Source organism: Oryzias latipes, chromosome 7 (genome assembly GCF_053564925.1).
Source record: "Oryzias latipes strain Hd-rR chromosome 7, Olatipes_Hd-rR_3.1".
Classification (NCBI taxonomy): domain Eukaryota; kingdom Metazoa; phylum Chordata; class Actinopteri; order Beloniformes; family Adrianichthyidae; genus Oryzias; species Oryzias latipes.
The window spans coordinates 1,472,495-1,487,263 of record NC_136243.1 but is presented as its reverse complement, the minus strand read 5'-3'; the positions used below and the strand labels follow the sequence as shown (position 1 = coordinate 1,487,263).

Sequence of the window (14,769 nt, the reverse complement as noted above, 5' to 3'; positions counted from 1 at the left end):
CTACTCTAACATACTTCTCTGTCCAGACTTCCTCATATAATTCCACAGTGCCTCTCAGGGCCCCCCTTTCATAAGATTCCTCCAGATCTTCAGAGACAGCGTGGCTCTCTCTGACCTTCTCTGTACTTCTCCATCAACATCTTCAAGGGAAACACTAACCGCGGTTACGTGGACAAAAGTAATCGAAATGAACGCCTGATCGGAAGAAAAATTTGTCATGTAAGCACGCCGTTCGGAATCCTCTGCCCCAATCAGAATCATTCGGATCAAAATTTCTTTCCAATTGAGATAGGTGGGTTATGCCGGTTGTTGATCCGATTGTGGTTCATGTTAACAGTTTATTCTGATCGTGGGTCACTACTGCTCTGGTTTACGTCATGTGTAGACAGTGCGGCGCTCCTGAGGAGGCTTTGGAGCACGAACAGGACCGACCGGCTTTTCCGCGCTAGCAAACCGTGTCTCTAAGCAGAACAGCCGGACTCGTAGCTTCGTGTTTGCGGGAAATGGAAGGGTGCGCTGTCATAAGTGCGCTCTGGTGTGCAGTCCGTCCCGCCGCTCTGTGTAAGCGAGGCCGGACGGCTTTTCAAAACAGAAATGTCGCTCAGTCCTTAGAAACCGTGTAAACAATCACGTGGATTTGTGTTTCCAGTCGTGTCCAGATAAAATAAAGGCTGCAGATTGCAGCGTTGACCGCATGGATTTTATGTTCATCTAAGGCTAATGTTGTTAGCCTGTGTTAGCCTTCTCCTAACCCTTCTTGTGGCTCCGCTCCGCCACAAAGAAGCACTTAAAATTAAAATTATGAGCGAACAGGCACTTCAAAATAATCATAACGATAATAAAGGAGGGGCTACTGGGCTACCTGCTCTCACTGAAGCATTCAAGGTGATCATATCAGGAACAAATGCTTATTTCTTTTTGATTAAACACAGGCATAGTGGATGTTTTCTTTGTTGGAGGCGTAATCCCTTGTATTCTTGTCTGTGTGCATGAAGAGGCGCCGGTCAGAGTGATGTGTGCCACGTAGTCCTCTATGGATACTGTGAATTTATATAGATATGATTAAGACTTGTAAACAGTTGTGGATACCGTGTGATGGTGTGTTTACGTGTGATTGAGCATCACACATGTAATGTAAGTTTTCTAATGAACACACAGCTGCAATCTTTAAATGTATAGACATATTTTGGGAGGATTTTTACTGTGGGTGTTGCGCAAAATTAGGAAGACACCAAATATTTTTAGAGCAATCTCAAGTGATTCAGTTATTTGGTTTAGTTTTTAATGTTTTATTAAGACCTAAAAAATGATACTCACAAAAACAGGTTTTTAAAAAAATCAAATCACTTTGATATGCTTTACAAAGACACAGGACCTTCACACCAAACAGAAATGAACTTGCCATGCCAGGAGTTCAGCTCTGATAATACGACACAAAAGCAAAGAAAATGTATTTGATTTGATTTGTTTTTGCTGAAAAGCCCAATTTTTATTTTTTACTTTCAGGCTTTGTTTGTTTTGTTCTGCAGCATGATCATATTTTGTATTATTTCTACAGGATATATTTTTATGGAGTGCAAAATCTTTTACAAGTTAATTTTTTTCAATGTTTACTCTATTTCTAACTTGTATAATTTTGACAGGATATATCTTTATGGAGCGCAAAATATTGAAAGTTATTTAAGAATTAAGTTTATTTATTTTGCAATAATATTCCTGTCTGTTTTTATTCATATTTATGTCAAAAAAGTTACTTTAAAAGTTTCAAAGTTTAAAAACTTAGTTTTAGTATGTTATATAAATGTTTATCTTGTTCGGCCTGCAACCTAAGGTGTACTTTGGATTTTGGCCCCCTGTGCCATTGAGTTTGACACCCCTGCTTTATATCTTGAAATATTTGCAAATAATCAAATTACTGCACTGCCAGCACTGCTGACATTGATGACGTAAGGTTACTTAAAAATAGAATGACATCATCTGCAAACAAGGACATTTTGTGTTTAGTGGTTCCTATTGCTATTCCAGTTATCTGTGCGTGTGCACGAATCGCCGCTGCAAACAGTTCTATTGCTAAGGTAAAACGCAAATGAGGGAGAGGAAATTTTATTTTACTTAACCTTTATTTTACCAGGAAGTCCCTTGAAATAAAATCTTTTTTTCAAGAGAGAGAGACCTGGCCAAGAGGCATTGGTACACGCACACACACACACACACACACACACACACACACACACACAAATTTAAAATCAGCTCAAGAATAACCAATTACACAAGAATACATGTCGGTCACACAATTTTGGGAAATGTGTTCCTGCAGTCGCAGAGAGGAAGAGCAGAGCAATACAAACGTTTTGAGAATGACAAATATTACGTTTTTATAATAGCATTTTGCATATAATCCAGATTGTTATGAAGAATGCTCAGATGAATTGCATAGTCCTTCTTTGCCACGAAAATGAACTTAATCCCCCAAAACTCTTTCCACGGCATTTCATTGGTGTCATTAAAGAACCAGCTGAGATCATTTCATTCATCGTCTTGTTAACTCAGGTGACAATGTTGACGAGCACCAGGCTGGAGATCATTCTGTCAGGCTGATGGGGTTAGAATGGCAGACTTGACATGTTAAAAGGAGGGTGATGCCTGGAATCATTGATCTTCCATTGGTAACCTGCAAAGAAACGTGTGCAGCCATCAGTGCGTTGCATTAAAATGGCTTCACAGGCAAAGATATTGTGGCAACTAAGATTGCATCTAATTAATGTGATCATGTGTTCTAATGATAATCAATGATCATTACATATCAGTCAACCGTTACTGTTTCTTTCTTGTTTTTAGAGCCTGTATAACTAATAACCTTTCCTCCAAGGCACGCCTTAAAGGGATCCCATGTAATACAGGATGACGTTTGATCTGTGTTGAAGTAGAAAAAGTAATCTGTTTGTTTTTGAATGTATTTAACAAACTCTTCCTCCTGCAGCCATTTGTGCTGCAATCGCCATCTAGGAGGATCGCGGGATATATTTTCGACAAGACAGAGTTATGATGAAAGAAACATGTAGTTTCTCTGTCATAAGTTGGAACACAATCAAGAGTATGCTGGAGTGTATGTGCTGTTCTGTGCACTAATGAGAAAATGTTACTGAGTCAGAAATGGAAGTTAATGCATAGTCTTCATGTCGAGTCATGGCATCTGGACTTCTCTACTTGCAACATTTCTCCACACATTTAAGTAGCTTCTGCCTGTTGCATTATGACACATTTTTCTAGTTAGTCAGATTCACTTTGTATTTTACCTTTCGTTGGAATTTTGTGGAGACTATGAAAAACTATGCATTTTTGGAAACCTTACAGCACAAGAGAATCAGAAAAACAATGTTTCCATTTGCCTCAAATCCTATACGGAGGCCATATTGGATCTTACATTATGGCTGTCGTAAAAAGGGTTTCCATCAATATCTCCGTGTCTAAATTCGTTAGATCAGGGGTGGCGAACACGCGACTCTTGAGCCGCATGCGGCTTTTGGCCAATGAGCGTGCGGCTCTTTGCGTCTCATCATATTTTCTATATACTGTGCTTCATTTCATAGTTTTTTCCCTCTTAAACCACACTGAAATCCACCAGAGTGTGTTAAAACTAAATAATAAAAAAAGTAATGTGGCAGTGTGTGTGTTTGATGCTGCTCCTGACACATACGTGATCCTGTAATGCAGAGACCGACTGCCTGATATCCCGGCTTGTCACTGATGAGGCAGCGAGTGAACCGGAGATGATTGAGTGGAAATCTCTCTGGAAGAAGGTCCTGTTGCGTTTTGGAGAACAGAGAAATCCCCGTTTGTAAAAGAGCTGCTCTCAAGCTGCTGTTGATGTTCTCCTCAATGTCTGCCAGTCCCTGTTTATTACCTTGAAACACGTGAAATAAGGCATCTGTCTGTTCTGACTGACACTCACATAAAAGGAACTGATCATGGGGGTTAGCCCCGCCTTCAGCCCCTAAGGATCATGGGAAGTGGGAAATCTTGGGTGTAAAACCATGAGCCAGGGGGCTGTCAGCAGAACTGAGATCCATGCTGTTGGCTGTGTTCAACTGAAGGAGTTCTTGATTTGATCTGGAGGGGTGTGAACAGGTCAACAACGCAGCCAGTTAGTCGCCACGCATTGCTTGTGCTCCTGTCACCTTGATAAATAAGCTGAGACATTGAAATGTATTACCATTTCATCAATAATAAGTATTTTGTGCAAAAAGTCAGTCATTAAATTTTAAATCAAACAAAAATTACAAAAGCAAGATTTTCTTATGATGGTTAAAATTAATTTAAGTTGCACACAACTGAAATGTAATCTATTCAATGTGTTTACTGTGAATATGAATGACTTAGACACCAGAAGGATGCTCTGTCCAGATGTTTGTGTATTTGTTGGTGTGAGGGTCATTGAAAGAGGAATGTTGAGATACAAAGAATTAATAGTTAAATACTGATGGATGAACGGTGAAATATTCACTTGTTACAATCATCAGCCATCAACCTCACCGCACGTCACTGAGTATTTGTGTGTGTCAGAGACAGGCAGAGAAAAGAGAGAGAGAAAGATAGTGTTTGTGTGTGTGTGTATGAGATGTGACAGAGGTGCCTGTGTGTGTGGAGGGGGTATCTGACCTCCAGGGTTACCTGTGTTAACTCTGGCTAAGCTGCATTGATGTGTGTATTGAGGATGGACGCTTTCCTTGAAATAAATACAAGTACCATACTTGCTGTTGTGTTGTAGGGAGAGGAGTGTGTTATGGAAAATTATACGGCTTTAATTGTGTGTTTGTGTGTGTACGTCTTGGCAGGTCAGTGTGTGGTGTGGCTCTTTGACTCTCACAGTGAAAACATTCGGCTCTTGGTGACAAACTTGTTTGCCACCCCTGCACTAGATAAACCGGTTCAGCTAACCTCTGCACCACTTACATTTAAGTGACAAGGACAGGGCTATCTGGTTGTCTAATTATGTTGTAAGTGACCAACATTTATATGTAGGCCAGTAGTTGATGTGTAATGGGTTCAATATAATATTACTAATGCCATTGTCCAGGTGAATACTCAATTCCAATTGGCTGCTGGGTGTGCATTAAAGTGATAACGCCATACTGAAACATGGTAACCCATTTGCTGTTGAAGGGAAAGGCTGCACATTATGATCACTCATGCTTACATCCCTGATGAGTATGTACAGAGTATCTTGAATGCAGTTGTGACTGGTTAAAACCTGTTTTGAGACTGCATTACAAAGCGAATCAATGGAGATGTCAGCCTATGGGAACCTGTAAAGAAGGATAACAAGATATTCCTGTCTGCAAACCATAAAACCACAACAAAACTCGGAGACCAAGGACTTGGATGTCAAAATTAAATCTCTAGGTTAATTAAAAGCCAAAATATTTAACGAAACCTTAGACATGGCAGCCATTTTGTGGAATCGAAGATGTCCGCTGTAACAATGCATCAGGGCAAATGGAAGCATCGTTTTAAATTACCAATAAGAGAAGCTTTCCAAAAATGAATAGTTTTGATCCTCTCCACAAAGTTCTGGCGAAATTACATAGTGAGCCTGACTCAGTGGTGACATTTGTTTGCAGGCTACAGATCTGCTGTGAACACAGAGGCAGAGACGGCAACACACGCCTGCCCCGCCCCCATAGAGGGGCTTCCTTGTGCCCAGGAGATTGTTTGGGTTTCCCCCCAGAAGAGAAGAAGAACATCCCCACCATGGTACGTAGCAACCTGATGTGTGTACTGGCATGCTTATATGAGGGTCTGCGAAGCTGTGACCATTCATTGTTTTTTAGGTGGGCGGGGCTCAGTGGGTCCTCAGGAGGTCACAGCTCAAAAAGGGGAGCGACGAGGAGGACGAGGAGATCAAGGTGAGTGCAATGGATTGTTTACCATCTACTGACCAGCAGTGCATCCTTTGCCATTCATGTGACCTGCTGCTGGCTTCTGATTGGCCCTGCAGATGAAGACTGGGACAGGGATGGCCGAGCCAGCTGCAGGGGAGCCATTGCGTAATGTAAAGGAGGTGCACATAAAGCAGGCCCGGGTCTTCGTAGCCCCCATGGCAGTGTTCACTGTGTCTCTGCAGAAGCGGCGGCAGGCCTGTGGACTCTGCACTGCGTGCCTGAGGAAGGACTGTGGCGATTGCATTTACTGCCGGGACATGAGAAAGTTCGGCGGCCCCTCCACCAAGAGGCAGAAATGTGTGCACAGACGGTGTCTGGTGGTGGTGAGTTTTTGCCTCTCAGAAGGCATCACACAAGACCTGCACCATCATGTTGTTTGAAGTGATGAGACTTTGTCATCATCTCTGATGTCTGATTCTTTAAATTTAAACTTTAAATTGAACCCTTTTGCAGTTGAAATGTTTTTTTAAGAGAATGAAAACACACGCATGTGGTTAATTCTTTACTTTTTCTAAATGACTGAATGTACTAAGGTAAAAAGAGGCCCTGCTTCCTGTTTGTCAGAGTAATCATGGGTAAATTGGAACATTGGGTCTCAGCTGCTCTGACTGATTACAGTGGTTCTAATTGAAAGGTGAGCCGTGAGCGGTGAGAACCGGCCCATGAAGGAGGGTGTGTCTGTGGTGGTTCTCTGCTCTGGTTTGAGAACACGAGTTACTTTTCCAATGGGTGGCGGATTTGTGTGGATGGTCCTGGCCAACAGATGTTTAGTGAATGGACCTCAGACACATCTGCAGGTCTTGGATCACATCTAGTGCTCCCTGCTGGTCAGCTGCTGCTCTGTGCCCTCTTTAGCATCCCAAGAAAGACTTGAAGATGGAGGTGACTGATAGCCCAAAGCCCAGAGAGGAGACGGCTACTGCAGCGACTCGTACACTCCCCCTTCACTTGAGCAGGTGGAGGACATGGAGAGAGAATGTGGAAAGGAAGGAGTTCTGTTCATCTGTAAGTCCTGCTCTGTCTGTGACCCAAACCTAAGAACCATCAGAGGTACCTGGAGGTGCTCTGTAGTTGTCTGTCAGAGCTGGATGAGGTCACCCCCCAGTTTTGCCCGCAGCTCCCTGAGTTTTTTCCCACTGTAGTAAAGCAGGTATGTTTGAAATGTGTGGACTCTCGTCTCTCACATGAGACCAAATGTTTGATTTATTAGCTGGAAGTTATGACATGTAAAGAAAAAATGATGTCTGTGTGGCTTTTCTTGGTATGTCTACAGTTGGGTTGTACTCGCCTATTGTAAGATGAGCAGAGTCTACAGACCCTTTCCAAAAAATGAGGATATCATGGAAGAGTGTATTCATTTCTATAATTCCACTCAAAAACATTAAACTTTCATAGAAAACTATGGAGAAATCTGCTCAAATCCTGCAGGACATGAATGTTTTAAACTGAGCTTCACCAACTAATCACCTACTAAACTCAAAGCACAGTTTCCCATATGTCAATACATTGGTTCAGTTTGGTTTAATTTTCTCAGTTTGGTTCAATATTAGAAAGACTTCAGACTTGACAACTAGCCAGAAGACCTTATTGACCCCCTCCATAGTCTGGGAAAGCCACAGACATTCCTAGCTAAGGAGGCTCACAGAGCGATGAGTCCAAGCAGGTCGACGGAAAGTCTAATGGAAGGGCAACATGGGGCAGCAGAAGAGATGACCGTGGGCTTCAGCAGATTATCAAAAGGACACGATTAAAGAACCTGCAGACAAAGTCCAAGAATGGAGAGAGACATCCAGAAAGAGTGGAATGAGGTGGAACAGCTATAAAAACCACCAGACACATTAGGGAGATGGGTTCTAACTGTCAGGTTCCTCGGGTCAAGACAATTCTGAGTCCGGACCAACGGAGGAAATGTCTCAACTGGACCGAGGAGAAGAAGGACTGGACTGTTGGCCAGTGGTCCAAGATCCTGTTTTCTGATGAAAGGAAAGTCTACCTTTCATTTGGGAATCAAGGTTCAAGGTTTTGGATGAAGACTGATGAGGAGTAGAACCCAGCTGCTGGAGGTCCAGAGTGAAATCTCCAGTCAGTCATGGCTTGAACTGAAATGTCCAGCATTGGTGTTGGGAACTCTGCTTTCTAAAAATCCAAATCACTGCAACAGGCTAGCAGAAAGTTCTAGAGCCCTTCATAATTCCATCTGCTGAGGATCTGGATGGAGATGCAGATTTCATCCTCCAGCAGGACCTGGGCCCTGCCCGTACTGCCAGCAGCACCAGAACCTGGCTTGATGCTCATGCCGTCACAGTACATGCCGGACCTGAACCCCGTTGCAAATGTATGGAGTATTTTAAGAGAAAAATGAGGAGCACAAAACCCCCCAAAAAGAAGAGCTGACAACAAACATCAAGAAAGTCTGGACATCCATAACCTTCAGGCAATGCCACAAGCTGATTACAACAATATTTAGGCAAAGGGATTCCCAACATTTTTGAAATTCTGTTTTTGTGGGTTTAATAAGATGGAACTGCAAGTTGTGTAAAAATAAACAAAAACTTGAAATCAAACTGTGGTCCCTGAATCTTTATTCTATAAAAGTAATTTTTTTTTAAGTTGAATTACAGAAATGAATACACTTTTTTCCCCATTCATTTTCTATTCCCTTTGTTTCCCTTTCGGGTCACGGGGCTGCTGGAGCCTATCCCGGCCACTTGTGGGCGAAGGCAGGGGACACCCTGGACAGGTTGCCAGACTGTCGCAGGGTAGAATGTCCACAATCACACACCCATTCACTTTCCCACTCGCACAATTTAGAGTAACCAATTAACCTATGAAGCATGTTTTTGGATGGTGGAAGGAAGCCGGAGACCCCGGAGAAAACCCACGCATGCACAGGGAGAACATGCATGCGTGGGAGAAAGGAATACACTTTTTCATGATATTCTAATTTCCTGGGAAGCGTCTGTTTTAGCTGAATGTCTCATCATTTTGATGTGCTGGAACATTTACCTAAGAAAAGCTACTAAAGTGAACAATAATGTCACATCACTGGTGGGACAGTGAGTTAATTAGTTAAAAGAACAGTTAATGTTGGTCAAAGAGTCTGTCTCACCTGCTGGAAAGAGAAGCTTACTCTAAACTTTACTCATGTTCTCATTCCAGGTGAAGAAGAGTGGGAAGATGTGGGGAAGCAAAAGGATCAAGCTGGAACACCCGAGGGATGGAAATAAAGCAATGAATGAGGAAGAGGAGCAGGAGGAAGGAACTGATAAAGCTCAGGTTGGTTCCTGAAATGGTTAGAAAAGTGGGAGGAATGCACAGAGGCCAGACGGAAAACAGGCCTGTGCTTTGAGTTCAGCAGGTCATGAAGAAGCAAACAGAAACAAAGGGTGAGCTGAGTGAGGACCAGTCTGAAGCTGGGATGGATGAAGAGGAGGAGGGGACGGAGCCCATGCAGGTTTGTCTGGGGTCTTGATAAGGAAGAGGCCTAACCAACTTAAGAGACTGTTGAGTTTGTGCTTTCAACTGAGTTTATCAGGAGGAATCCATTATCAGATTCAAGGATTCTCCATTGAAAAAATAGATTTGTAGCTAACTCTGCATATGACTACATCTGTGAAGATGAATGCAGTCTGTGACTTTAGGAAATCCAAAAGCCTCTTTTGTGCTCACAGGAATTTCTACACCTGAATTTCCTGATGTTTTATCAAATCCATCTTTGCAGAGATTTGTGGGAACAGAACAGAACAGAACAGAACAGATCCTTTATCCTGACAGATCCTTGTAACCATCTGCATCATGTTGGACATTGCATCCTAATGAACTGACATGACATGAGCCTGTGAGTTTGACTGCAGACTTTAATAGGGGAGAAACCTGAACCATCACCTAGGCTGATTTGAATAAGCAGGCCAAGTGGAGGTTCTGACTGAGCAAATGAGCTGGATAGTTCCTAGTCTGGAAGAGTTTGGCAGCAGAATTAGCATGAACAGGTACATATCCCAGGGGTCTACACCTGCTTCCTTATACTGGTGCTGACGAGGTGCATCTGAGAAGGCTGGATGGACCAATCCCGCTAGATATGGCCTGGTTCTGTGTTCTGTTGTGCTACAGTCCTTGAGTGTAAGTTTGTTGAGCAGTTTGTTGTGATTTTGCTGACTCACAGTTGTGATGATTGTGGTGTTTGTGTTTGCAGGATAAAAAAACTACTTGTGCAGATCTCACAAACGAACATTCACACACACACGCACACGCACACACACAAAGAGGCTCACTGTGACTTTCAGGTTCTGAAACTGTTGTTAATTTCTTTCAGCTGAATCTGACCCTCAACGGGAGCCATCTTTCCTCTGCGCTCGTGTTGGACTCCGCCCTCAGCAGTCTGTCAGGACTGCTGCATCAGGTGAGTTTGGCACAAGTTCTGACCCAATGTTCAGTGGTTTGTTGAGCTGAGATTCTGTCTGGTTGTCTAGGGGGGGCAGTTCCTTCATGTTTCCACAGGCCTGACCTTCATGCCCCCTGCTGTTACTCCTGCTGTTGTACTTTTGGAGCCCAAAGAGGAGGAGGATCTTGTGGCTGTGGAGCTCTACGGGAGGAGCAGTGCTGCAGAAGGACCAATGAGGGAGCGGGCCGTGCCGAGGGAGGAGGAGCTGTTCCTTGAAGGGGTGTCAGAGAAGGGAAAGTACTTTGATATGGAGGTGCAGCTGACTAACCCCAACCAAGAGACCCTGACGCTGTCCCCACCTACGCCCTCTGACATCACCACAGCAAAGGTCGCCAATGATGTCAAGGGGCGGGGCTGTGATGCCACAACATGTGACACCACCTGTGATCGACCGGAGTTCCTTCCAGTGGTCAGTGCAGCTGTCAGTAACCTGTGTTCAAACTCAGGCAGGTATTAAGACTGCTCACTTCTGCTTTGTCTTATCAGAGCTGGGGGTCGTATAACCTCGTTGGAGGGGCGGTCAGTCCTGGTGATTTTGGTGGGTGTGGCTTGCTACACCTGCTGGAGCTTCTGAGGAGGATCGTTTTGCCAGCACATTGGGTGGGGGTTCTGGCTGATGGACCGGAGGTGCAGCTGCTACAGTGCTCCAGAGTATGAAAACTTGTCTGACTTGCAGGAGGGGGCCCGGCCGCAGAACTTTAACCCTTGTGCTATCTTAGATGACCCCCCCCCTTCCATTGACGTGTTCTCCCTACCATGACAAAGGGGGATAAAGGTGGAAAGATTTCGTGTAATCCATGGACACCAGTGAAGATCACAAATCATTGAAGAAAGAAGGTTCAGAGCACTGTCTAGTGGGTCTAGATGACCCAACTCCCAATGTTAAAGTGCCTAGGATAGCACAAGGGTTACAGTTCAATGATGTCTACATGTCACTTAAAGCCTTTAGCAGCTTTAATGTGTCTGTGCAGCTGCTAAAGTTTTCTAATACCTTCACATAATACTGATATATATGTATATATATTTTTTTTATTTACCAAGGCTGTGTCCCACCAAGGTGGGGTAGCCTAGACAAGGCACACAATTTTAGCTCCCTCTGTCTCTTCCCCAAACCCTCCTTCAGTGTGTGAGTGCGTGTGTGTGTATGTGCGTGTGACTGGTCTGAGGCCTGGTCTAAGCCACACCACACTGCACCAGGGTCAGCTGCACACTCCAGTGTGGTATTATCGATATATAGATATGTATATCTATATATATATAGATATATATATAGATATTAAGGTAAACTCGCCCTCAGAGGTCTTTAAGGACAAAGGTTACTTGACTTGGCTTGAGAGATATTTCAAAACCAGCATCCATCAAACTAAAAAAGTCAGGCCACAAACGGAGAACCCTAAAGTATAAAAAGGAAAGAAAGACAAATGAACAGGAACTCCTGACTGTTAGGATTTCAAAAATCCCTAAATGAACCGTCCGATTACTTCAAACACGATCAATAAATTTAGCAAAGTAGCAGGCTGGAGAAGGCTTCTTACTTTGGCTTTATTGTACTTCAAGGGCCTTCATGTTCAAATCCAGCAGAAAACTTTTTGATAAGCAGTATCTTTATGAAACCAATCCTCCTCTAATGATGGTTCTTGTGGATGTTACTTGTGATTCAAATATTTTATTGCTTAGTTTGTTTGGATTATTTAAACACATAAATGAACACGATGTTTGGGCTTTTGTCAACAGAAGCGTATTCTGTGTCCCCGATCGAACAACATGGGCGGGGCTGCCTGCTGCTGTGGGCGGGGCAAGAGGAGAAAAGAAAGAACACATAAAGTTTATATTTATGAGACTGTCTATAAATCAGGTTGGGAATATAGTCATCTTTGATCTTACCTTAACATTTGGATACATTGAGTATCTTTTAAACATTGCCTCACCCTCCTACTAAAATCAGGTTCAGCCCTTTGGAGCCTCATCTCAGAAGTAGCGGTTGCATCAGAATCCTTCAGTGAAGTGGTCTTTAAAGAGTTGCTTTGTTTTTTCAGTTTGTGCTGCCATGTAACCATGCCTCAGTGTGGTGTTGTGTGACCGTTTTCCTCGCTGTTCTTTAGCTCTCTGCCATGACTGACACCATCGTCCACATTCAGCCGAATCTCTGCTTCTACATCACCGTCCAGAATCTTCTGCTGCCAGACTCGCACAGAGTACACCAGGACTACACGCACACCGTCTCACACCTGAGCCAGGTAATGCCTTAGTTCCTTACTACTGTCCTTAGGGGTGGATACTGGCTGTCTCTCGGTGAAAAATGGGCAAACCTGTGCGGGGCACTCAGGTGGCCCACAGGACATTTAAAGATCGCAGACAACCTGGTTAGCCTGCAAGTTAAAATTTTCATGCACATTTTTTCTGCAGCCAACAGTGAAGTGTAAGTAAGGGGTTAGTGGGTGAGATAGAGCCATGTATCACAACCTGTAAGACCCTACCCCCCAATCCTGGGCACTGCTTAGGAGGGCCATTAGTGCTGTTCACGCAATACTTGCGTGCTCTTTGCATGCAACCTGGCTGTAAGAAAAGAGAAAATTATACAATCATAGTGCCGTTAGTGTGGGCGTCCTACAGGCACTTGTGTATCATGTGCACATCCCATGTGTGCAGCGTTCACTAATGGCTCAGGCGGTTGAGCAGGTTGATCCCGGTTCCCCCCAGTCAATTCAATTCAATTCAATTTTATTTGTATAGCCCAAATTCGCAACAAGTCGTTTTGATGGGCTTTGTATTGGTAATTGAAAAAGTAAAACATAAAATCAAAAGGATCATAAAAACATAGAATTCAATAGGAAAATCCTAAACGGAAGTAACTAAACTGACTAAGCTATACTGGCATCCCTGCCCTTAGACCCCCCTTCTCTGTGAGGAAAAACTCCTAAAAAACGGATTCCGGAAAAAACGAAGAAACCTCAGGGGTGTCCACATGAAGGAGGGATCCTCCCCCAGGACGGACAGGCGATTTACCAGAACTCTTAGAGAAGAATTAACTTATCTAACACTACAACTACATATATAAAGTCCAGCAGACGAGCTTCATCCAGATGGAGTTGGGGGGGGTTGGGGGGGGCAGTCAGGGGCGCGAGTCGAGCTGGAGACAGGACCCACAGACAGGTGTAGGACCGTTGTTCTGCCCTTGGGGAAGACACCCTACCCTCCCTGCCTCTATCGTGGCTCCACTGGTGTGTGAATGTCCCGGTGAGGGTCTAAGGGGCTATAGGCGCACCGTCAGTCTGCCCTAGGGCAGTAAGCGCTTTGAGCGCCTCGAAAAGCGCAGAAAAATCCAATCCATTATTGTTATTATTATTATTAATGACTGGAGTGCTGCAGGACTTCGTCTGACAGCATCACCTTTTCATAAGTGCGTGGACTTCACATTGTCCTTACAAATGCTTCACGATACAATGAACCACACGCACGACAATAGTACGTTTGATTTTCATGACGTCCTTTAAGGTGGCCGTACGAGCCACAAGGGAACTGCAAGATGCACCTGTTCTCCCTTTAAGATGCAGCCATACTTGTCTCCGACCCTCTACCGGCCCAGAAAACCCAAACACTTGCAGTTCCGTGGTGCAGTGGTAGGGCGGTCGACCCATGTTCTTAAGGTTGCAGGTTCGATTCCCGCCTTGCACACCCATGTGTCAAAGTGTCCTTGGGCAAGACACTGAACCCCACCTTGCCTCTGGTGGTAGGTTGGCGCCAGTGTTTGGCAACGGAGCTGCCACCAGTGTGTGAATGTGTGAGTGAATGTGTCTGTGACTGTAAAGCGCTTTGGGCCTTGTAGGTAGAAAAGCGCTATATAAATATACGCCATTTACCATTAAGAAATCACCACTACAAGCTTCTTTAGGCATTTAATAATAACACTTCAGCTAAAAGAACTGCTTTTTTATATTTATTCCATTTGTAACAGCCCTTCACTCTACTGTTCTCATTTACCACCCTGCCAAAGTCTCCTGACCCCCATATACCCAAGGGTCAATCTAGGTCATCTTCACTTTCACAGCTACGCTGATGATACATTGGGGGTGTGACGATCACTGCATCACCGCGGTGTTGAGGTGATCACCGCATTACCGCCTTTTTTCTTTTTTTTAAGTTCTGCTTATGCTGCGTGATTGGAACTATAATAAACAAATTAAACACCTTCATCTTTGCTACTAATTTACTTTTCTGCTAGTCCTGTGTTCAGACTTCAAGGGTTTCTGGGGAAACCTTTCATTATTGTTCTCCTTCACTCCCTCTACGCTGCTCGCACTCCCTCTTCTCACACACACACATGCGCGGTTTCAGCAGCACACACACATTCTCATTCTACAACAGAAGTTTCCGTCTTGCGAGGAA

At 43.9% G+C, this 14,769-nt stretch overlaps 1 protein-coding gene across 9 annotated transcripts in view; it reads left to right on the top strand.

Annotated features, from left to right (window-relative positions):
- LOC101166383 (uncharacterized) overlaps positions 1-14,769 on the top strand; it is a 31,665-nt gene that overhangs the window by 5,063 nt on the left and 11,833 nt on the right. For 4 of the 9 annotated variants that reach the window (XM_011477676.4, XM_011477674.3, XM_011477675.3 and 1 more), the window contains exons 4-14: positions 5,622-5,754; positions 5,832-5,906; positions 5,999-6,052; positions 6,125-6,265; positions 6,798-6,947; positions 9,102-9,218; positions 9,298-9,396; positions 10,255-10,341; positions 10,412-10,792; positions 10,870-11,034; positions 12,486-12,620. In XM_011477676.4, the coding sequence (XP_011475978.1) occupies positions 5,622-5,754; positions 5,832-5,906; positions 5,999-6,052; positions 6,125-6,265; positions 6,798-6,947; positions 9,102-9,218; positions 9,298-9,396; positions 10,255-10,341; positions 10,412-10,792; positions 10,870-11,034; positions 12,486-12,620 (1,537 nt within the window). The remainder of the gene's footprint in view (positions 1-5,621; positions 5,755-5,831; positions 5,907-5,998; positions 6,053-6,124; positions 6,266-6,797; positions 6,948-9,101; positions 9,219-9,297; positions 9,397-10,254; positions 10,342-10,411; positions 10,793-10,869; positions 11,035-12,485; positions 12,621-14,769) is intronic. The other 5 variants (XM_078950007.1, XM_020704941.2, XM_078950006.1 and 2 more) reach the window with 3 other exon arrangements.